Below are 23,866 nucleotides of genomic sequence, written 5' to 3'. Positions count from 1 at the left end.
AGCTGTCCCCATTCTAAAGCTGTGACCCATGAAACTGGAGGAAACAGCTCCCCACCTGGTTCCAAGCTGTGTGCTGTGTTCCAAGTTATTAGGCACAAAGGGACATTTACTTTGGGAACTTAAAACATTTCACTTAAACGGTCCCCTTCTTCTTTGTGGTTGTTTACAGCTCCTTTCCCCGGGGTCGCCAAAAAGAAGACCTTTGCCAAAAAGGTGCCTCAGCACCCACCGTACGGTGGCTTTTGTCCTCATTTATCCAGGGGAGAAAACTGAGGCTGTTTCTCCCTCTCTGATATTTCTTATGGAAAGACCAGAGTCCACAACATTAACAAGTTCTGAAAACTGGAGGTACAGAGACAGGGCTGAGCTTGAGGGCAGGTCTTGTGCTGTCCCATCCTCCTCCCTCCCTCTGTCCCTCCCTTCATCTGTCCAATTTTTTTTTTTTTAAGAGAAAAAACTTAAGACAGAAAATTGTAAACTTTCAATCCAGAGGAAACCCCAGCCAGGCCAGCCTCGGGAGGGCTGGAAGTGGCGGGAGGTGAGGGGAGTGGTGTTTGACAACATGCCCTTCCCCGGCTCTTCACACACACAGAAAATGCCGTGAGGAACAGAGGATCAGAGAGGGGAAGACAGGCCCTGAGTGATGCTCTGAAGTCCTTATAAACAGTACAGGCAGCCCCCAAAGGAAGAAAATGCTAATGGTACTTTGCACATCTTCAATCATTGTTAATTAAGATCTGTACCTTTAATTTCTGTCTGCTCTATGGTTACTAGGAGCACAAAAGGCTACCAATAATCCTGCGTTTCCACAAGACACTCAGGCATGGGGCTGCTTGGTTAAGGCACCACTGATCAGAAGTGGCTGCCCAGGCCAGGCTACTCCCCGGCTCCCATCCTCTGAGCACGTACAGCCTGGACCAATTCTAGACGCGGGTCAGCTTTCTCTAACGGCTGGGTTTTCCCTGAAGTTTCACAGCCAGATCCCCTCCCTCCCTGCAGGCTGGCTGCTCTCCTCCCCTTTGGAATTCCCAGTCCCTGCTTTTTCTAATCGGTCTTAACAGAAGAGACCGGAAAGATGCACATGGGAACAGCAACCTTCGTGGTTGAGGAGAGACAGGGGAACTCGGAGCTGGGGAGGGACTCCTACGTGGAAATTCCCACCTCTGGTCCCCTGGGCCCTCCAGGGAGTGGGCGATGGATGAGGTTCACTGCTTATAGAAATGTGTTTTTCAATGAATGTCGTTTTACAGGAGTGTGTTTTTCTTTGGCAGTATGTTTAAAATGTTTTATCCTATTTTTATAAAACCTTTCAAGGGTAGGAATTGGAGATTCCACAAGCATTTCTCAAGTGCCTACTGTGTTCCAGGCCCCGAGGATGAGTCAGTGACCCAAGCAGACACACATCCCTGCCCTCACACGGCTTCTCTTCTAAGCAGGATTCCTGGTGGTGAAAACCCAGGGAAGGGAGAGGTCTTGGTGAAGAGGACTCACCTTGACTCCTGCGTCCTGGGGCAGGGGCCTCGGGTTGCTGTGGATGATGAAAACTTCTTCGGTGATATGGGCGGCTGGGAGGGTGGGGTCGGAGGGCTCTCTCCCCTTCCAGGCCCCAGGGAGGAGTCCTTGAATGGCTGTTCATAGCTCCAGGCAGTGGGCTGTTGGTCAGGGGACAGGTTCTGCTTCATGTGCCCAAAGGGCCCAACCCCCATGTAGTTGGGGTTGATGATTTCAGTGATGCTGGAGCCACCACATGGAGGGACCCTGAGGGGCAGACACACAAAGTCATACCTCAGGGCTCCTCCAGGTCAGCACCAGCCTGAGGACAGTGTCCTCTGATGTCCCTCAGGGTTCCTCAGGCTCTCCTTAATTCCTTCACTTCTGGGGTAGTGCATTCATTCATTCTTTCATTCATACAACAAAGTGGTTACTGAGTGCCTAGTAACACTAGGGCCAAAAGGAGGAAATTTGGTTGTAAATGAGACAGCCACAGTCTCTGTTCTTGTGGAACCAACATATGATGGGAGAGACAAACAGAACAAGCTCAGTGACAGAGATCACATATTTATACCCTGCAAAGTCTGACTGAGAGTAATTAAAGGGGCAGAGACAGACTAGCACATGGTTGGGACCGCCTGGGCACAGGGCGGCCAGACAGGGCCTGTCTGAAGGGAGGGAGAGGAGACAGTGATAAGAGTAAGTGCAAAGGCCCTGTGGTACAAGGGGGATGACCCATTCCAGGAACAGTCTGAAGGCCTGTGAGCAAGAGGTGAGAATGGAATGAGGGGGCTGCTGTGGACAAGCGATCGTTGGGGCAGACGGTGGGGGCGGAAGATGGAGCCAGTTGGCTTGCATGTTTGTGAAGCATCAGAATGAACACAGCCATGCAGGCCTTGGGAAAGATGAGTGTGGAGGTCACAGAAGTCAAGGCTGGAGCCTCTACTGTGGGGGAGTTAGCCTAAAGCAGTCAAGGGATGGCCAGACCTAGTGAGGTAACCCTGAGACACCACTGTGCTGCCTCTCGGTGACAGAAGTGCCATCCTTCCTTGTGAGACAGTGCTCTCGGGAGAGCAGACTGAGTATACAGGTTGTAACAAATGCTCCCCAGCTCCCATCTGCTCAGCCAGCCTGGTTCTGGGCATACCGCACTCCCATCAGTTCATACCTACTTAAGAAGTAAGTGTAAATTCTAATACTAGTCAAATGGGAAATAACTGGTTGACCTACACTGGTCCTGATACTGGAGTTAAGCAGACATTTGAGAGCTGGGATGCCTTTGTTGAGGGGATGGTAGTAGGAGAAAAAGACTGAAAGGGATACTTTAATGCCCACGGCTACAACTATCAGAAGTTGGAAGTGGACTGGGGAAGGGCTGGAGGTGGGAGTTGCTGTGCATGTGGGGGGAGGTGGGGGGGAAGGACAGGTAGTGGGGGCTGAAAGGAGGCGGGGAGTAAGCTGGGCTCTGCCGCAGCTTCTAGAATTTTGCTTGGCTGCCTGGCACTGCTTTGTCCCCTTGGCAGGTGAGCTGGTCTGGAGACCATGACAACCCTTGCTGGCTTGATTCTGGAACTTAAGACTGCATCAATGAGCTGAGGTGACGCTGGCCCCTAGTGATGCAGACTCTTGATGTCCAGATTCTTCCCAGCCCAGGCTCTGCCAGGAGCAACCCGTGTGCATTTTCCTCCAATGATTTTACCCCTTAGTAACAGGACGGGGCTTTTGGACATGGAGCCATGACTGCTGATGTCCCCGGTCCACAGGAAATAGGACGACTGTTCCATGCTATCATCTCTGCAGTCGCTTCCTCCTGGACTGGGCATCTTTCTAGTAGGCTGTGAGTTCCTAAGGCAGAGACTGCACCTAATGAGCCTTGGTTTCTCTAGAAGCTGACACATAATAGGTGTTCAGCCAGTGTCTCTTGAACTGAACTGAACTCTGCAACAGAGAAGAGTCTCCCTGGCCTTGTCACAATCACACCAGCCTCCCCAGAGCCCGGGGTTTGTGGTCAGAAGCTTCGGAGCCGGAACAGCGCCTCTCCAGCCCGGAGCTTTCTTTCCCCCTCAGGCCTTGCGTTCTCTCTGCTCCATGTCCCCTCTCCTGGGTCCTGGGTCTGCAAAGCCACGCTTGTTTGTAGTGAAGCCGCCCACCCCAGCTCTACCTGTTGACAGGCTCCCACTGCTTCATGGGGTCGTGGCTGGTGAGGCTCTTCAGGGACTTGGGCCCAATGGACTCATCCCGCTCTGTCTTCACAAAGTCTGCAAAAAAAGGGCCAGGAAAGATCATGTGAGGGGCCCAGCCCCCAGAGTTTGGGCTGAGATTTCCACTGGCTTGCTGAAGCTAGACAGTGAATAATGGCTGCCTGAGGAAGGGGCTAAGCAAGATTCTGAGGCCTCATGTGAGGCTGGTGATTGATTAGTTATGCCTGCTGTGGCTCTGGAGGGAGGAGAGTTGGTGTGTATGACCGAGAGTTGTCATTTCATGTGACATTTTCACTTGTTTGTGTCAGCAAGGGGTAAAACAGGCAACTATCTCTTAGTAGCTCTGAATAAAACAAATATAACAAGGTGGCTCTATTGGAGTATCTGGTGCCCAAAGCCAACCTATTCACGAGCTTCATGGGGAACTGGGACCCTGTCTTCATATCTGATTCTGGTTTCCAGTTGCAAGGGTGCCAAGCCCCCTCAGGTCTAGATCCTGCTAGAGAAAGGAGCTCCCAGAGGGCAGAACGAGGAGCTGCATCCCGGGGAGGCGGCACCCTCGATGGCCCAGAGCCTTCCCAGGAGCAGGGGCGCCAGACTGTCCACTTGCAGTGAGTCTTACTGTCTCACTGTTCACATGAGAGGCAGGACCCTGTCACATTTATGAAGACACGAAGCTTAGCAGTGGCTGAACCTGGACTTTCCCCTTGGGCCAGCTACTTACTCAGTGTGTGACCTCCAGCCAGCGACTTAACCTCTCTGTGCCCACCTACCAAACAAGGCTAACATCCAGCTCTCAGAGCTATTGTGAGAGATAATCAAGATGATATTATAAGATGACCATTTCACACATCATGTATAAAATGAAAACCCAAGATGTTTTAGGCATTGTTATTTGCTTTTGAGCAAGAATTAAAGCAAAGAGGAAAAGGAAAAAAATGACCTGTTGCCTGTGTGAAAAGGAAAAAAAACTTGATTAACAAATTTTGAGGAGCTCTGTGCCTCTCAAATGTTTTATTTTTTCAAGCAGGGAAGTTTTCACATGATGGAGACTATTGAGAAGGACACAGGTTAATTTCCAGGTTTCAAAAATGGATGCACAATTCAGAGAAAATTACAAATTTCTGTCTGTAGACTTCCTTGAGTTCTCCCTATGTTATGAGCACTTCTTGGCCACATTTCAATACTCTCACAATGGAGCAGTGACAATTCTCATCCAAGAGATGTAGCATCTGAAATTAGCTAGTGGAAATCAGTAGGGTCTCCTCTGGGGACAGATAGGGGCTGGCTCCCCGAGGCTGGCATTTCACATGGGGCAAGGAAATGCCTGTGGTGAGTATCTGTTTACAAGCGTGGCTGCATTGGTGTCACTGCTGAGAGTCCCAAGAAACGCACCCTCCCAAAGGCCAGCCAAAGTAAGCAAGTGGTGTTGAGCGGGACCGAAAGACTGAGTTCAAGTTCAAAGAGGTGCTAGGGGACTCTGCCAAGGAGAAGAAGGCCAAGGGATGCTGCTGCTTTGGAGGGTGGCTGGTCACTAAGGTAGGAAAAGCCAAAGAAAAGTGCTCAAGATGAGATATGGGGCTTCCAGATGTATGTGGTGTGTGAAAGCTATACAGAAGGTACAGAAACCCTGGGTGGGTACCACGAGGGCAGGATGTAGATACGTGCCAGGGTATGTGTGTATATATGATGCCCATCGTATGGCCACGAGGAAGAACAGGGACCACATGGGCAATTCCAATCTCAACTGCAGCCACAGCTTCAGTCTCCGTGGCCTGGAAAGGGCCAGTCAGTGATAGGCAGGTCAACTGTGTAATGTAGTCCTTCTGGTGGAGGTGCTAACAGGGAGTGACAAGGCCTAAAAGACTTAAGGTGAGAGCAGAGGACCTGGAAAATTCGCAAGCATCATATCCTTAAAGATGTAAGTTGACTGAGGTCAGGGAAGGGTGATTTCTGGCTGTGGGGTGTGCGGTTCTGTAGGGAAATTCCTGAATCTGCTAAGGGTTGGGCCAGTTCGTCTCTGAGATCCCTTCCGATGCTGGATTCCCCTCTAACGCCACAGCAGAGGGAATATTTCATTCCTGCCCCCAACCCAGCAGCGCTGAAGAGGGAGCGGGGAGGGGCCGTGCCCACTTACCATAGAGCTTCTCCCTCGTCTTGCCTTGGGAGGTCTGCAGCTTAATCTCCCCCTGGAAGTGACCCATCATCTCTCCGTGGTGGGTGAGAGGCGTGTAGATGGGGAGCTGCGTTTCCGTGGCCTCTAGCCGCAAAGCAATGCAGCCCTCGCCTGGGGAGGTGGGGGGACAGCAGTCATGTCGAGAATTCCCCCCATTTCATGGGAGAAACACCACTCATTTGGCCTGGGGACTTAGCTCCCTCACTCACAGGTGATCCTTCACAGCAATGGCCAAGGCAGAGATTATCAAACAAACCTTTCAGAACAATTCCTCAGCAGTTTGGGGAGAACATCTCAAACCTCACAGCAAAATGAACTCTATGCAGATTAGCGAATGTGAAAAAAACTAAATCACAGAAAACCCATCAGAAACAGAATTAAATACTAATCTGATTGCTGGAGGCAATGATAACCCCAAGGTCTGAAACAGTGCGAGAAATGAGAAAACAAGACTGACAGATAAGAGGATACAAACGTTTTAAACTCCTGCACAGATTAAAAAACAAAAACGGAAAGGAGGCTGACTGGGGCTAATGGCAGCAGCCGGCTTCACACAGAGAGTGTTTTATCTGAACTCCATGAGGAACTCTTCAAAATCAAACCTCCAGCAGATACATGGGCAGGTAACCCAGCAGACATTTCCCTCAAAAAGAAGTATGGCTGGTTAATTTAAAAAAAAAAAAGGAAACTAGTTCAGTCTTCGAGCCACCAAAAATGCAAATTAAGGCAGCACTAAGGGACTCTCCTACAGACATGAAATTAGCACAGAGTAGAAGGAAGCCAAGAGCACCCAGTGCCAGCAAGGGCCGGGAAACACCTGTCCTCTTGGACATGGCGAGGTCAGCAAGGCAAGACGGAGCCTTCCCAGTAGTCAGTTTACCCAGAAAATGTGGGGATTTATGCTAAAGAGATGATCAAAGAGAATAACAAATGTAGCCAACGAAGAATAAAAAATGTCTGTGAAGAGGTCATCTCAGCATCACTGATAACACTAACAAAAGAGCCTGCAGAGCCTCAACAGTAGCAGGAAGGACTTTAAAAAGTGAGGATACAGTAAGTCCATGGAATATTGTGAAGACATTTAAAGCAACCATCATGAAGATGTGTAGGAGGATCATGAAAAAGATATATTATCTAATACCAGGTAAGGAAAGCAGAATATACATGCTATCTTTGTGACAGTTATTCAAATAAAAGTTTATGTATGAACGTGGGAGTGTGAAAGCAAAATAAAAACGATCACCTTAGTGGGGAACGAGACCACTGGATGCTTTTTTTTTTTCGTTATTAGCATGATATGCTGTTTGTACAAATACCACGTGGAAGAAACAGGAGGAATACAGCATTTGAGAAGAAAAGGGAACCATCAGACCTGTGTTCCCATTTCCTGCCACCAAACCTTCCAACACTCCGGCACCCGCAAGGATTCTTTCTCCTCACCTCATCTCGCTCCTCCAGCTCTGCCTGCCCCAGCCCTGGCTCAGGGACCCTCTTCCAGGACTGCTCTGGTGAGGGTGAAGGGCCTAATATGGTAACTGGGCTGCCTGGGTTCAAGTCCAAGGTCACACAGCAGCTTGTCAAAGTCACTCCATGGCTGTGTGACCCTGGACAAGTCACTTCATTTCCTCACCTCTGCAACAAGGGTGGTGATGGTACCTACATCCCAGGGCTCTGAGCAGAGCCTGCACAGTGGGTGACAGACACACACGGGCATCCTCCATGTCTGTAGCCTCCTGTTTCTCGGCTTCACCAGTCAGCATTAACCACCTTTCAATTCCTTCCACTGGAAACAGACAACCTCCCGGGACCCAGGTGCACAACCTGGGCTGCCTCATGCCCTCACCTCCTCATCTCCGAAGTCCACAGGTGGTCCCCAAGCCCCTCCATCTACAGAACACTGGTCTTTATCCGGTTGGATCTCTGGGCCACATTTGCTATCATAACTGCGCCCTCTTCTTGAGCCTCCTCTGACGGTGTCCCCACCCCAGCCTTTGGCTTTCCTCCCACTTCTCTGGCTGAGCCTTTTTAGGCTCCTTTGCCTGCTCCTCACCACAGCTGACCCAGTTCAGGAAACAGAAATGTTAGCCCAGTAACTCAAACCACAAGCGCAGGGCCATCCTCAACTCCCTTCTTCCACCAATTCCCTGGTCAAACAATTGCCCTTCTCAGTCCCTCTCAATTTCAACCCGTCTCTCCTTTTAAAATTTTTTTTTTACCGTCACCACTTTCTTTCTGGCTCTCTCATCTTGATTGTTGCAAACACGTGTTTCTAAGATGCAAAGCCTATCATGCTACTGTCTTGACTCGTCCATGGCTCCCTCCTGGCCCCAGGATAGGGTATTTACCGAAGGCCTGGCTGGAATGGAGCTGCTGCTCTGGCTCCACCTCCAGCCTCTCTCTGGCCTCCTGCCCTCCTCACTCCACGCTCTAGCCACGCGGAAAGCACCAAGTGCAAGGGCAAACCTGACGTTGGGCTGGAGCCAAGGATAGGCTAAAGAAGATGTTGCAGAAGATGGTGTCTCTCTCGTAGGACGATTGGTGGGGCTACAGGCCTCCTCCACAAGCCTGCCTGGCCTGGGCATTGAGCAATGCCAGGCGGACCTGGGTTCAAATTTGGGCTCAGCCAGTTACTACTTGTGTGACTTGGGCGAGTCACTTCACCGTTCTGAGCCTCAGTTTACTCATCTAGTTGAGAGAATTGTATCTGCTTCATAAGGTCATGTCAGGATAAATGAAATAATACTTGCAAGCATGCAGCACAAACCTGACATGGAAAAGGCTCAACAGATAGGGGAGGTGTGTGGTCGCTGGCCCTCACTGCAGGAGCCAGAGGGGGTGGGAGGGATGACTCTCCAGTAACCATCCCCCTGGCAGCACTGCAATGGGGAGCGGAGCGGTAGGTGAGCGTTTGAGGAAGGAGATGTCACTGCCTCCCTCACATCAGAGGCTGCCGCTTTCGGCAGGTGTGATACCTGCACCACCTGCCCCAGGACCCCTACCGTAGGATTCGTCGCTGTCGGAGGACTTAATGCTAATCAAGATGTGCTGGTCCAGCAGGTACTCGGGGTCGGAGATAATGGGCTTCAGCTGCAGAGAGAAAGGTGCAGGGTTACAGTTGACAGGTGGGGGACAGGTGGGGGACAGGTGGGGGAGGGCTGCCAGCCCAGATGAGGGGAATGCTTGGGAAAAAAGGACCATAGATGTTCTTTTTAAATAAATTCGAATCTCTGCTTTTCTTACCCAAGAGAGCAGGAAAGGAACCCACACACCCACCCTACCCAGCAGGGTGGGGTTAACCTCCTTTCCTGCCCCCCCAACCCCATCACACTGCACCCCGGACCCCAGGGAGAGGATCTGACCCCAAACATGCCTCACCCCCACTGCCTCCCTGCCCTCCCTCCCCCTCCTCTGCACACCTCAGGATCAAGGCGGTGGGGCCAGGCTGATACACAAACGCTAGTGGGACCAGGAACCAGGTCTGAACTCACCCCACTCCCCACCCCAGGCCCCCCCAGCAGGGTGGAGTCCTCTGCTCGGCGTGCTCCCAGGATGGAGGCTGCATTGAAGAGGGTACTACAGGGCCCACCCTCCATCAGGGCTGGAGGAGGCCTGTGCCCACCTGCCGTGGAGCCCCCGGGGAAGGGCCTGGAGAGTCCCGGGGGTTGCTAGAGGGCATTGAGGGATGGGCACAGACCCCGAATTCCAGCCTGTCTCTGACCCCCTGCTGGTCTGGCTTGGGCACAGGCTCTGGGTGCAGGGTGAACCCGTGTCTCCGGGGCAGGGCACCTTGGCAAGCGCAGGGAGGGGCTTTGTGGTGCACTCGCTCCCACGTGCTGGCTACCACTGTGACTTTTTACAACTTAAGGCTGTTCCTCATGCTGACCCCAACACAGGTGGGCCTAATAAAAAGGTCAGAGGCTGCGCCCTTCCTTCCCATCCAGATACCGATAGGCCTCTGGGTGCCATGCTGACTGACAGGATGGACTCTATCTCCATTCAGAAAGTTCCAGAACAAATGGCTAGAAATTGAAGTGGGAGCTCTGGACCGTTTTGAGGTTCCATTGCTGCACCGAACACTGGGTTCACTGACTCGTAGTGACCACTGGCTTGAGGTGAGCTGGAGCCCAGGTACTGCAGGTGCAGGAGGGAGACCCCCTCTTTCCAGGCAGTGGTGGGAGCGGGAGGCGAATATGTGGACAGAGAACGTGTGAGGATGGAGGTGGCAGGGAGGGAGCCTCTGGCAGGTGCCTTGACGGGGTTTTAGAGGGTGAAGAGAAGAGGCTGTCAGGTGACAGAGGTGGTGTGGAGGGTCAAGGGGCAGGAGGGAGTGAGGGCCCCCAGGTGCTGTGGGAGCAGGTGAGTCTGGAGAGCGAGGAGGGGCCTGGGAGCCAAACTGAGGGGCTGACATGAGGGACTAACTGGATAGAGGGAAGGATGCCAGGGTCAGACGGGTATTCCAGAAAGATCTGCCAGGCTTCATGATGCCTCAGCGAGAAGACAGGAGGGATGGGGCCATCTGGGAGGTGGGAGTGGGGTGGAGAGAAGGGGACAGAGGCAAGAGGAGCCGGATTGGGCAGCGTTAGGACGTGGGGACAGGGGTGCACAGGCTGTGGGGACTGGGATGCTGGCATCTTTCCCAACTTCAAGGAAGTAAGAAACTGGCTCTCTGGGTGCTTCTCTGGGCAGGAGAGGAGGCAGGAGGGTGGGGTGGGTGGCTGAGGTAGGATGTTGCCTTGGAGCCCAGAGCCACCAGGACTTGGGTACCTGAAAACAGCCCAAGGACAGGGACTTCTGACAGCTATGTCTGGTCTCATGGAGGACCCCAATCAGAAGTGTACTTGGATTAGGAGACTCTGGGATTCGGGCATCTGCCTTCTTGTGTGTGGCCCAAGAGTTGGTTCCAATCAACCACTGATGCCGTCACGGGTGGCCCAGGACACCAGCCCATAGCCCACACCAGCCTCACGCTGTCCTTCAAGACTCACCTCAGGCATCATCTCTGAGGGAACCTTCCAGGGGAGCCTGAGACCTCCGCCCTGTGTGATAGATCTGCCCAGCCTGGACACTCCCTCTATATCCCCCTCCTTTGTTAGTAACAAAAACATGGGGTCCTATACCACATGTTCCTGGTGTGGACAACGGATACATCCACCATCAATTTAACATCACAAAAGCAGTGCTGGGTGCCAGGTGGAAACCAGTTGTTTTGCAGTAAAGACAAATGTGTTCCCCCTAAGGGTTGCCTGCATGTTTGCAGCTCTACCCTCTGCTTGCGGGGGGCCATGGACACGTCGAGTACTTTGTGTGTCCGGAGCAAACAAACTCCTCTCTGCTCCTCCAGTGGATCCTCTGAGCCAGGGCTGAGAAGAAGGAACACTGCAGGGAACAGGCGCAGCCGTGTGGCCGTGAACAGGCCTCTCTGGGATCTCCCTCTGTTCTCATCTTTGTAAAGCCCCATGGTCAGATGAGGTGCCCTGTAGCCTTTCCATGACCCATTAGGGGAACCGAAATCCATTTAGGAATGTTGGGGCCACTAGACACAGGCCCATGTTTAACCACAGCTGAGAAAGGTGACATCAACTGCCTTGAAAGAGAAGTCTAGGGCAGCCTCTTCTACATTTGGTCCATGGGGTTTGCACTCCGTCTGGCCGGGTCCCCTGGTCAGCACTGCTGGCTGATGACTGCAAACTTCTCCCTGTTCTTGAATTACCTTTGGAAGGGTCTCGCCAAACTTCACCACCAACTCCCCTTCAGCTCCTTCTTCATTTTCTCCTTCCTGACTCTTGACAAAACCTGTTGGAGGACAGGAAGGCTGGTTTTCAGAAAACGGAAACCAGAACCAGACAGAGAAGACTCCTAGGGTTGTTCCTCCAGGACCAAAGAAGACACCATCTGCAGGGGCTGCAGCATCATTTAGGAGTCAGGCTTGTTGGGGATTCTGTTTTAGTGCAGGGGATGGTCATTTGCCAACACAGTCTAATTATTTTTAGGAGAATCGGAGAGATTTCCCTCCTTCTCGGCTCCTCTTTGCAACAAACCAGGCAACAAAGAAATCATCACATCACAGGCAAAGAGATTAGGAAACATGACAGCTCATCCCACGCCACTCAAGATAGCAGCCTTTTGAAATGCTAATTTTAGCTTCCTAATATGCTGTTTCCATAGAAATGTATGCAAATGTCGATAGTTTATTAAAAACACCCGCACAAAGTCCTCATCATTTTTGGAAGTGCTTTGCCCCTGCTTGGTGAACTGGGACTTGGAGACTTCCTAGAGAAGGCAGAGCTGTCACCAGGAGCCAGCCCAGGCTGAGTCTGAGGAGGAAGGGAAGGGGATGTGTGTGCGCAGCACTGCAGCTGGTGGCACGTGTCTTGTTCCCAGAAGCCCTGGAAGCATCTGTCATCCCGTCACAAAATGCTTCCTTCTGTGAGGTTATGTGCCACCCCCTGAACCCCCCGTCCAGACCATCTCGGTGAGGAGAGCTGGAAACCGCACAGATCTGCTCACCGTGGAACAGCTTTAGACAATATGCCTAGAAGTGTCACCCAGAAAGGGTGTTTTCTAAACACAGTTTGTGCTAACTGCTGCTGCTGACAGGAGGCTGTCCAGCTCTACCTTGCTTTCAGATGCTCGGACCACCTGAGAAAGATGCCTGTGACACGGACCCCGAGCAAGAAGAGGGGATTGTCAGCAGCTGCACCAGCCTTGGCGCTGGCCCCCCCCGAGCTCCGGACCTTCACCCAGGGCTCTCGGGTTGAGTCAGAGCCCTGGCTTGGGGGCCCTCAAGTGGACTAAACTCCGCCCTGAGGGACAAGGAGAGGATCCAGTTGCCAAGGAGGTCTGTGCATCCGCTACTACCTGTCCCTGGGACTGGAGCAGCAGCCTTGCACGTCAGTAGGGGGCCCCCTGCAGTAACTGGGTGTCCTCTGGAACCCTCCACCTGCAGCCCCACTTTTCTGACCCCCTTGAGGCCCATCGGTAAGTCAGATGAGGCCAGAGCGGGAAGGACAGGGTACTATGCCCCTCGCCCCCACAAAAGGCAGTTCGGCCTGCACGTACTCTCCAAGCAGCTTGAGTGGAACTCCAGGTAGAATTTGGTCTGGGACTTGGTCTTCAGGGTAGCGTAGCACCTGAGAAATTCGATCTGCCCTTGGCTGTCCACAGTCCCGGGGCCTGGAAGGAGTGAGAACAGAAATTTGGTTCTACAAGGTGCCTGGAGATGAGTGTGTCAAACCAGGCCCCCAAAACCGTGCTCCTTCCTAGCGCCCAGGGAAGATGAGAGTCCAAGCGGAAGGAGCAGTTCCCCCGAAATCCCACCACCCCCACGCAGCATCCTCATGATGGTAACAGCCCCTCTGACGAATCAAAGCTGGTGCGGAGCAGAGCGCAAGAGTTCCACTCTCAGCTTTGCCACCAGAGCTGTGTGGCCTCGGGCGACGCCCTCAACCTCACTGCCTCCCCCTCCCATGGATTCTGGCAAAAATCAAAGCTCAGGGGCTTGATTCCCAAACCTATCTCTTTTCTAAGTTCAGGTTGTGAGGGATGCCTGGTCTTCCCTCAGACAAAGTAACTTCTGCTCCTTATGCTTGTCTGTACCTAGTTAACTCGCAGTCTGGTACTCACTTAGATGATGCTTTTGCAAGCGTCCTTAGGCTGGCTCTGAACAGTGTTCTGTCCTTCTATGTAAATTCTGAGCCACCTGCGAGCAAGGACGCTCTCCCTTCCTCTGTCCCCTCATCCTTCCTGCTTTCCTTTTGTTTTTCTTTTTCCCTTTATTGCAGAAAACCTGATAAATGTAATTGTGTATATTTGAAGTGTACAATGCGATGACTTGATACACACTGTGAAATGATTACCAAGGTCAAGATAATTAACACATCCATCACCTCACATAAGTAACTGATTTTTTTGTGTGTGTGTGTGTGATGAGAACGCTTAGGATCTACTCTCAGCCAATTTCAAGCATACAACACTGTGTCATTACCTGTGGTCACTATGCTGAATATTAGAGGCCTAGAACTTGTTCGTCTTGTCACTGAAAGTCCGTGCCCTTTTACTCACATCTCCTCATTTCCCAGCTCCTGGCAACCACCATTGCACTCTCTGTTTCTATGAAATCTACTTAAAATTTTTTTTTTAAAAATTTTAAGTTTCCACATATAAGTGATGCCGTATAGTACTTGTTTCTCTGTCTGGCTTATTTCATTTACTTTCCTTCCTTTTTTTAAGCCCCACAGCACCAAGGCTCTGCTTAGATAGACATTCAACCAATGCTCAATCCAGGTGAATCGGTACTTGTGATGATCTGCGGTGTGCTGAGTCCCAGGGGAGGGGACAGAGCGGATACTGAGGATGTGATGGCATGGGCCACCCCTCAACACTGCAGGCACTCAGAGAAAGGAGAGATGGGTGGGACCAGGGGAAGAGGTAGAAGGCTCTGGAAAGGCACAGCAACCAGAGCTAGGAAGGAGACTGCTCAGAAAGTAGAGGTCACATTGCTGGGGCCACAATGTGACCCCAGCAGTGTGTTAGACCTAACAGCATGATCAAGAGCATCCTACATCCCTCATAGCCCAAAGGCCACAGAGAAATACAAGCTTTTCCAGCCTGTACTAGGCGCTCCGCTCAGCCCTCCTAAATGAGCCTGCACTGTCTGCTGACTGTGGAAATGGTGGGGAGGGCAGAGAAGGTGACATCATGGTTCCCCGGTCATCCAGACCCAAGGCTGGACATGCTACAAAGAACCAGGCTTCTGCTGGGACAAGGGTGGGCTGGCGACCAAGGTTAAGTTGGATTATTTGAAAAATTATCCGCAAAATCTACAGAGTATTATTTACTCTAGCATTTCTCCAAACTCAGTCATCTGTATCCTATTTTCACAATTTTTACTGCCTACCACACACCTGCACTAATATTGACTTAACATTTTCTTTAAATAGACTTACTTTGTAAACTTAAACATAAAACATATTTAGATAAGAAAGTATACCACAAGACTAACTGGAAAACCAGTGTTGCTTGCCTTTTACAGAAATAATCACATTTAAAGCATATTAAAATCAATGCATTACTAATAAATCATCCATGTCCCATCCAGGATCATCTTTGGTAGATACTCATTTCCCCAATTTTAAAGACTGTATTAAAACTGAGGCTTAAAAAGCTGACATATTTGCCAAAGGGAACAAGAACATGCTCAAGACTGAAATCATGATGTGTCTTGGACATGATGAGACCCAACAGATGGATGGACGGTGGACTTGCCTGGAAGGATGAGCCTTCATCTAACGCACACAGTCGATTGCTGCAACCAGAAGACAAGCGCCCCGGCCTCCCAAGGCGGAGAACAGTGGGTCGGACACCACCCACCACTTACCGTTCTTGGAGACAAATTGGGAAGTGACTCCTGCCTCAAATGTGGCGAAAACAGGGCTGTGGTCGCTTGTCATGATGTCGCTGGTGCTGCCTGCAGGGGAGGGAAGGAGAAATCCTTCTGGTCAAGACAAGGATGGCAAACCCTTGGCAGAAATTGACTTATATTTTTGGAAGATTCCAGAAGTTTCATTGTTTTGTACCTGTGGTTCCATTGACCTTCCACGACCACACTCAAAAGTCTCAGTGAAAGTGTATGACACTGTCTCCTCCATGGCTAAATGTGCCTGTAATCGTTTTTCCTAAAGACTTGCAAGTTTTTAAACACACAGATTGTGGAGTGTGAACTGTGAAGATTTTTCTGTTCTATGCACTTTGTTGTATTGATGAGGAGCTCACGCTCCAGAGTGGGATGCGGGTTGAGGTCACTGAGCCCATCAGCGAGAGGTGGCACCTTCCCCCATCCCACAAGGCATTCTGGGATGGGAGAGAGTTGAAAGTGATAAAATGTAGACACTGAGTGTAGACAACTCTTTTAAGGAACTTGGTGCTTGGATGAGAAAGGAAGGCAGCAGAGCATGTCTGGAGGGGGTAAGAGAAAGAGCAGAGTTCTAGAAATTCTGAGTTCTAAGTGCTTCTGATACAGTCACATGGAGATGTCCGGCTGGGTACTCAGGGCTGGAGATATAGCTTTAGATTTGGAGTCACGAGGTTAGGTGGAAGCAGAAGCCACAAGGACACCCAGGCTCCACAGGGAAGACATGAAAGATGAGAAGAGATAAGGATGAAACTCCAGGGCACAGCCAGCATGAATGGGCAAAGGAGGCAGCACAGGATACCAAGGAGGCAATCAACCGATATATATCCTTTTCAATAAAGCTTTTACAAATTGGCAAAGGAAAAACATCCCACCCCTCAACCAACCAAAGGATACGGGCAGAAAATTTGCAAAAGAAATATAGATGGCAAATAAACAGGGAAGAAAATTACTCACTTGCTAACGACCATCAGAAAGACAAACTGAAACAACAGTGCGGTGGATGGAGAAAGAGAATGAGAAGGAAGACAATGGGGATGCTGATACTGGGGACAGTGGAGATGCTGGTACTGGGGACAGTGGGGATGCTGGTACTGGGGACGTTGGGGATGCTGGTACTGGGGACAGTGGAGATGCTGGTACTGGGGACAGTGGGGATGCTGGTACTGGGGACAGTGGGGATGCTGGTACTGGGGACAGTGGAGATGCTGGTACTGGGGACAGTAGGGGTGCTGGTACTGGGGACAGTGGGGATGCTGGTACTGGGGACAGTGGGGATGCTGGTACTGGGGACAGTAGGGGTGCTGGTACTGGGGACAGTGGAGATGCTGGTACTGGGGACAGTGGGGATGCTGGTACTGGGGACAGTGGGGATGCTGGTACTAGGGACAGTGGGGATGCTGGTACTAGGGATGTTGGGGATGCTGGTACTGGGGACAGTGGAGATGCTGGTACTGGGGATAGTGGGGATGCTGGTACTGGGGAGTGGGGATGCTGATACTGGGGAGAAGGAAGACATGGAGCAAATAAATGGTGCAGGTGAAAAGCTTAGCCAGGCCAGGAAGTGGGCACCCCTTCCCTGAATCAGGAGGGGCACCAGCCTGAAACATGTTTGGACATGAGCAGGAAGAAGTCAGCGAGGGTCTGGTGCTGTGTTAAGCAGGAGCCGACGGAAGCGGGGAGTCAGGCCAAGTGTGGGGCTACGAGTTTGTGGTGGTGATTGAAGAGGAGAAGTTAAAGGGTGGACAAGCAGGTTTTTAAAAAAATTCTTAAAAATATTTTACATGTGTACTGAATGTGGTAACATTAGCACTACACTAACTGTGCCCGAAAACAGGGGGGGAGCTGCTACTTAGGTGGCCTCCCTGTAGCTATACCCTGTGCGTCCCCCACTCCCACTGGGAGTCTGGGCCTGCCCACGTGACTTCCTTTGGCCTACAGGATATTAGCAGATGTGACCCAAGCAGAGATTTAAACATCCATGACTTGAGCTGGGAATCCGGGACCAGGAAGCAGAAGCCTGAACTAGCCTGCTGGATGATGAGAGAATCTTAAGGTAGTTGTTACTCAGCAGTAGGCACCTTTACATCCTATTGATGCCAACCTCCATAAGACTCAAGCTCCCAGTTTACTGCCATTTCCTGAGCTCTGGACATTCATCCCCTTTTCTTACCAATTTCTTGCCCACCTGCAACTCATTAAACCCTCCTGCCATGCCCTCTGGTATTCCATGAAATATCATTAACAAAACTCCCTACATCTTCAAATTTCCCTTCACATTCCAAACCTGGACCTTCCTGAAAGACACTGCAGCCTCTCAAGCGAGGCCTGGTTTTCCTCCCCACCCCTCATGTGTGGCCTGGAGAGGGGGAAGTTGCGTCCTCCTTGCTCCTCAATGCCACTTCCAGACCAATCTCCCTCCTTCTTTCTAAAGACCTCCATTATGGCTCCACTGTTTTGAATGCCGAGTTCAGGTTCAAAAAGTGGTCATGCTACAAGCCACCCTCCCTCCTGAATCTCTGCAGAGGCCGGCTGAAGAGGGCAGATGGTTGAATCAGGAATTGGCAGGACTCACGGAGCTGCAGGGTGTGGTCAGGAGGCGCAGCTGAGAGAGGACTGGGTGTGACTGAAGGTGGCAGGAAGGGTCACAGGCCCGGAGAGCTCAGGTGTGGAGGGGGCACGAGGAGGGAACACACAGGTGAGGAGGCTGCGGGCAGAGGGTGCCACGTGGGCCTTTGAAGGTTGTGAAGGTGGAACAATTGCTTGGCTGTGGCTGTGGGGGTGAGTTGCCTTTCTGTGTATCTAAAGGTGAGTGGAGTTCATCTGGTGAAGTTACTTCTGGGAAACAGAGCTCAGGAACGAGGGGACTGCAGGGCGCATGCCTTAAACTGTCCCAGGGTAGCTGCTCTGGTCCCTTCTGGGCAGCAGGAGGCTCGCAAAAGAAAGGAATGGAAATCAGTTCAACTTAACGGGACCTGAGTTGAATGTGGGGGTCTGTCGGTCCCCAGAGAGGGTGGGAGCTATGAAGGTGGCCTGGGGGGGGGCAGCAAGACCCCCACTCTGTGGAGGTGAAACAGGCCTGGATAACTTTTCCATAATTATTTTAACATTGCATAGTATTCCTTTTTCATCAATTTGACCCAATTTATCTTTAAATCTCCCCAAATACATATATATGTATACTTATGATCTGTATTAGGTTGAACCATATGAATTTCCATTATTGAACTATTTTGACCAATGAAAATACTGCTTTCATATGGTTCAAACATAATAAGCTCTTTTCAAAAAAAAAATCTAGATTTATTTTTTAAAGTGGCTCATAATTCAAATGTTTCCCAAACCAGAAGATATGTACTCTGCTGCAGCCCAAGAAGGGACAGAAGGCATCATTTCTTTAAGGTCACTTGACTGGGGTTGCAGGGCAGTCTCCCATTTTACAGATGGACAGACAGGAGCCCTTTAGTTTAGGGCAGTCAAACTTCCCAACTTGTCACTCACCATAGGACTGACACACCACGTGCACCAGAGGGTAAGACTTCCAGAGGACTCGGTCACACCAGGAGGGCAAGTTGTACTTCATCTGTGGATCAAAATCATAAGCTTTGTAAAATGCCTGCCACTTTTTTTTTTGTTTAACATATCGTAAACGAAGAGATTAACTCAGGGCCTCTGTAATCCTTGCCTTCCCCTGCTGCTGGTGTTTTATAGGATTTCCCCAGAGGTGGCTTTAAACCCTCTCCATCTGCCTCCACAGCCGTGCCCCGCACCTGCAGACACCTGGACCCCTGCTTTGGAACCAGACCGATTCCCCTGGCCGTGCTCCCTACCCACCCCCCTTGCTATTTCAGAGTCTCTTGTATTTTTACATTCTCTGTTCTCCTGACTCAGATGAAGTCCTCTACCTGGATCTTCAACCCAGTCTCTCCTTATCTTCCCTAGTCACTTACTTTAATAACACAGTCCAAGGGGGAGGGTCTAGCTCAGTGGTAGAGAGCATGCTTAGCATGCATGAGGTCCTGGGTTCAATCCCAAGCTCCTCCACTAAAACAAAAACAGAAACACACTCCAGCCACGCACACCCATTCACACATCCATCCACCTATATACTTACCTATCTGTCTCTCCATCCATCCATCCATCCACCCACCTACCTATGCACATATCCATCACCTGACCCACACATCCGTCTACCCATCAAATTGTTCAAGCAATATGTACTATGACAAGCTCTCTCTGGGCTATACTGTGAGCAAGGTGTCCACTGGGTGTGACAGACAAGGCAAACTGGCAACGACAATAACGCTCCGCAATGAATATCCTTATCTTCTTGAGCTCTAGCTCTTTCTCCTCTGCCTGCAAACATAGAAGTGCTCATCCTAAAAAAGCCTATCCGTGGCATCTCCTTAAATGACTTTTTTCTTTTCTTCTTTTTTTTTCACCAATTTTCTTTCAAGAATGTTCTATTTTCACTGCCTCTAATTCTGGACTGCCCAGTTACTCTTTTTTAACTTGAGGTGCAACTTCCACACAGTAGCGTGTACTAATCTAAACTGTACAGCCTGAGGATTTTGTCACCATTTGTACACACCCATTGAACTACCCAGATCAAGACAGAGAAAATTTCCATCATCCCAAAGTGTTCTGTCACGTCCTCTTGAACTTATAAATGGACTCATTCCATATATAGTCTTTGTATACACGTATATATGTCTGGCTTCTTTCACCCTTCCTGTCGCCTGTAGAAGTTCTTTGTTCTGTTGTTGCAGGTGTATCCCACTGTCTGTGAAAACCACTTTTTTCGGGGGGTGGGTACAGCTCAGTGGTAGAGCACGTGCTTAGCATGCATGAGGTCCTGGGTTCAATCCCCGGTACCTCCATCAAAAAAATAGATAAATAATACTTCAATAAAAATATATATTTAAAAAAAGAAAAAATAGATAAATAAATGAACTTAATTACCTCCCCCCACCAAAACAAAAAAATCCCCACCAAAACCAAAAATATTAAAAAATAAAACCCAAACCCACATTTATCTTTTCTAGTTGGTGAAAGTAAGGTTGTTCCCAGTTTTTGGACATTGTGTACAAAGTTGCTATAAACATTCTCGTATCTGTCTTAATGCTCTAACTTCTCTTGGGTAGACACCAAAGTAGAATTGCTGAATAGGGCAGGTGCATGTTTAGATTTCAAAGATGCTGCCAGTTCTCAGCATTGGCTCTCCCTGAGAATTACGAGTGGAGCTTCACAAAGACACAGAAAGCAGGGCCCCACCCCAGGTATATCGCATCAGAACCTATGTATTTCTGAAAATCTTCCATGACCACTGATCCCTGAAATCTCTCAGCCCCGGCTTTGGTGATGCCAAACTGCCTGGTTGGTCCTCCTGCCACCTACGTGCACTCTTTTTCCATCTCCTTTGTTGTCTCTGCTTCTTCCTGTCCTCTCTGGACGTAGATGACCCCACATCTGTCCACAGCCCTTATCTCTTCATCTTCCACTCACTTCTTGGCAACCTCATCTACCCCCATGATTTGACTGTCTTCTCTGTGCAGACAATTCCTGAATCTATGACCCAGCCCTGGCATCGCACTTGAGCATCACTCTAGTATTTTCAGCTGCCTTCTGGATGTTTTCGCTGAGATCTTCCACTGATGTTGTACAATAAGCCTGGAAACAAGCTCCGTCTCTCCCCTCCGAGCCAGCTCTGCCTGAGTTCCCTGTTTCTATCAATGTCAATCAGATTGATCCACGCATCCTGCTTTTCTCCTTTTCTTTCGTTTTCAGTTTTCCCCTCTGCTTCAGGTCCTAGTTGTTTCTCAGCTGGAACCTCCACACCAGCCTCCATCTAACTTCTCCTTAGGGGAGGGTTTTGCTCTGTGGCACAGTCAACATGTGATTTCTAATTTTCTTTTTTGTTGTTGTTCCCTGGTGGACAAGGATGCTCTGCACTTCCTGTTCACCTTCATGGGAACAGACACAAGAGGGGCAAGATGTGCAAGGGGGTGGAGACAGAGGGCAGGGAAGAGGACTCACCCCTGTGGCTTTTTGCTTAGTGTAGGCGTATTTGTCCCGCGTCAGTCTTTCAAAACGGTAGGTGGGCGCAAACGTGATTTCTTCCTCCTCTGAAACCAAACAAAACCTTGGTTTCAGTTTTGTTTTTCCACCTTTTACTTCTGGCTAAGTTTCCCTCTTTTCCAGGCAGCATCCTCCCTCTGGTAAGGATATTTGGGCAAAGGGGAGACAGAACGATGGCTGGAGAGAATGGCGGTGCTTACCAAAGTGCAGGAAAACCTTCTGCTCCTTCCGCTCCATGAGCAGCTGGTCGTGGGACAGGAGGTCTGCATACTGCTGCTGCTTGATCTTCTGGATAATGGTTTCTGCCTCCTGGAGCAAGGACACGGCCAGGCCACTGGTGAGACACCCCCCTCACCAACACATCGCTGCCTTCCCGCCAGCTGCACCGGAAAGCAGAGCCCGAAGCTGCACAAGACCCTGGTTCCCAGGATGCTGGGTTGGTGCTTATTAACGCTCAACCATTTCATAAGGAACACTCTGCAAGGGTGGTGAAATGTAACTCAGTAACATATGTTCGTGGCTGTTCTAAATTCGCGGACGGACACTATTTTTGCACACTGACTTCTAGCATCGTCTTTATTAAGACTTCACTAGATAGGTAGGTACATCTCTTGCTCTCTCTCTCTGTGAGACAGCCTGTTGTAAGGCTGTGTAGGGATCTGGAACCTCAGCCCTGGGATCTCTGGGCATCGGGCCTCTGTGATCTGGCTTTGGACTCTGAGAGTCAGTTTGACATCAGTGGGATGGGTTGGCTTTGGAATCCAATAGCCATTTCTCCCAAAACTTATGTTACCTCCACTCTGGTGAATATATTTAGTTGACTTCTTGGGGAGTCTGCCCACCCCCTCCCAAGGAATCCTTCACCCTCCCTGAGTGAGCAAGGCTGTTCTGGCCACGTGGCCCCTCTGACTGCTGCTCACTGGATGGGCATCCAACTTCAGGCATGTCTTCCTTAGGCTGGCCCGTGATCTGCAATTTGGGGAGAAAACTGAGCTGGTCTTCTCAGACTTCAGCCTTTCCTGGGGATCTAGGACTGGCAAGCTGAGGGCCTGCTGCCAGCCAGCTGGAGGACCAGAGAGGCAGAGGAGTGGCAAAGAGGGGAGGCCAGGACAGTTACATGGGAAGTAGGTGTGAGCAGAGGCCAATCGTAAAGAAAGGTGGCAGATCCGTAATGGGAACAGCATTGAGCTGCAGAGAGTGTCTCGGTCTGTGTGCCTCCGTGACCCTCTGCCCTGGGCTAACTCCAGGGAGCCTCTGTCCTGTGCAGCCCAGCTCCAGGCAGACAGCTCCTCACCCAGGTGGGCAGCTCCACACGGTAGTTGAGATCCCCGAGCCAGAAGAGGTGGGTGAAGCGGTGCGTGATGTTAAAGGAACTCAGTTTCCTGTCTCCCAGAGCCAGAAACCGGAGAATGTTCATGTAGTTTTGGTTTCGCCTAATTAAACAAAAAAAGCAGACTTCTTAGCACAGGGTCATTAGTTCCCTACTCCACATGGCAGGAAGTCGGAGGGGATGTAGGGGGAACTGAGACTGAAACCTCCAGCCCCTGCTACAGCAAACCACCTTAACGAGATCCTAGGCTGAACTGGGAACGCAGGAGGCCCAGGGAGCGGCCACTCAGCAGGGAATCAGAATCGTGAATCCTCCAGATGGCTGTCTTCACGACTGGGCCACCAGTAGGCAAAATGGTTTTAAACTGTAAGGGTGCCCCAGATGAGGTCTTCCTTTTAGAAATGGAGTGGTATTTAGGTGTCTGTTGGGTTAATGACACAAGGAAATGTCTGTTCCATCCTTTAGATAAGATTCACCCTCACTCTTGTGCTGCAGTTGCCTTTGACGAGACCGTGGGAAAAGCCTTTAGAGGCCGACAGGGTCCTGGCCGAGGGCTAAGCCGTCCTTTTGGTGTTTAGGGTTTGAGGTCTGTCTGGGAAGATAACCTCAATATCTGCTCTCGAGGAATGGGCTCCATTACCTGAGTTTCTTTTCGCTTCCAGAAGTCAAGTGGCTGTTGACAAATCCTAAGGAGGTTCCATTGAACATGAATGACACCCCCACAGCTCCCTTGTTCCCTAAAGGGAGGGGAGAAGGGTGAAGTCAGAACATCAAATAGGCAAACTTGCCAAGCGGCAGGAAATCGAGGTGAAGCATTGCCATTTATCAGGAGGGAAAAAGCAGGTGTGGGAAAGTGGAGGAGGAAGAAAGTAGAACAGCTTTGTCTGGGGGCGGGCAGTGATGGGTGATGGGCCTGGTAGGGGGCGAGACTCCTCTAGGACCAAAAGAAAATGGGATGAGTGGTGGAAGGAGGCTGCTGGTGGAACTCATTCTGGCATCTCCCTCTAAGGGGACTGTCAGTTTCCCCAGTGCCCAGGCAGGACCATCAGAAGCAGCCAGAAGCCTCGGGAAGAAGATTAAGAAGGAGAAGGCCTGGGCTGGGCAGGCTGATCTTCCACCAGCTCATTCCAGCTTCCTGGAGAGACCAAATCCCACACTGAGACCAGTGGCTCTCTAAGTGC

At 50.6% G+C, this 23,866-nt stretch overlaps 1 protein-coding gene across 1 annotated transcript in view; it reads right to left on the bottom strand.

The window, feature by feature from the left end:
• INPP5D (inositol polyphosphate-5-phosphatase D) overlaps nucleotides 1-23,866 on the bottom strand; it is a 114,144-nt gene that overhangs the window by 5,377 nt on the left and 84,901 nt on the right. The window contains exons 14-25 of the mRNA XM_010948173.3: nucleotides 23,326-23,422; nucleotides 22,650-22,788; nucleotides 21,556-21,664; nucleotides 21,314-21,402; nucleotides 18,779-18,860; nucleotides 15,245-15,334; nucleotides 12,928-13,041; nucleotides 11,579-11,661; nucleotides 8,868-8,955; nucleotides 5,830-5,979; nucleotides 3,653-3,749; nucleotides 1,492-1,758 (exon numbers count right to left, since the gene is read on the bottom strand). Of these exons, the coding sequence (XP_010946475.3) occupies nucleotides 1,492-1,758; nucleotides 3,653-3,749; nucleotides 5,830-5,979; nucleotides 8,868-8,955; nucleotides 11,579-11,661; nucleotides 12,928-13,041; nucleotides 15,245-15,334; nucleotides 18,779-18,860; nucleotides 21,314-21,402; nucleotides 21,556-21,664; nucleotides 22,650-22,788; nucleotides 23,326-23,422 (1,405 nt within the window). The remainder of the gene's footprint in view (nucleotides 1-1,491; nucleotides 1,759-3,652; nucleotides 3,750-5,829; nucleotides 5,980-8,867; nucleotides 8,956-11,578; nucleotides 11,662-12,927; nucleotides 13,042-15,244; nucleotides 15,335-18,778; nucleotides 18,861-21,313; nucleotides 21,403-21,555; nucleotides 21,665-22,649; nucleotides 22,789-23,325; nucleotides 23,423-23,866) is intronic.

The sequence above is a fragment of the Camelus bactrianus genome, chromosome 5, assembly GCF_048773025.1.
Source record: "Camelus bactrianus isolate YW-2024 breed Bactrian camel chromosome 5, ASM4877302v1, whole genome shotgun sequence".
Lineage (NCBI taxonomy): Eukaryota > Metazoa > Chordata > Mammalia > Artiodactyla > Camelidae > Camelus > Camelus bactrianus.
Note: the sequence above shows the minus strand (reverse complement) of the source record. Positions and strands in the feature narration are given on the sequence as shown.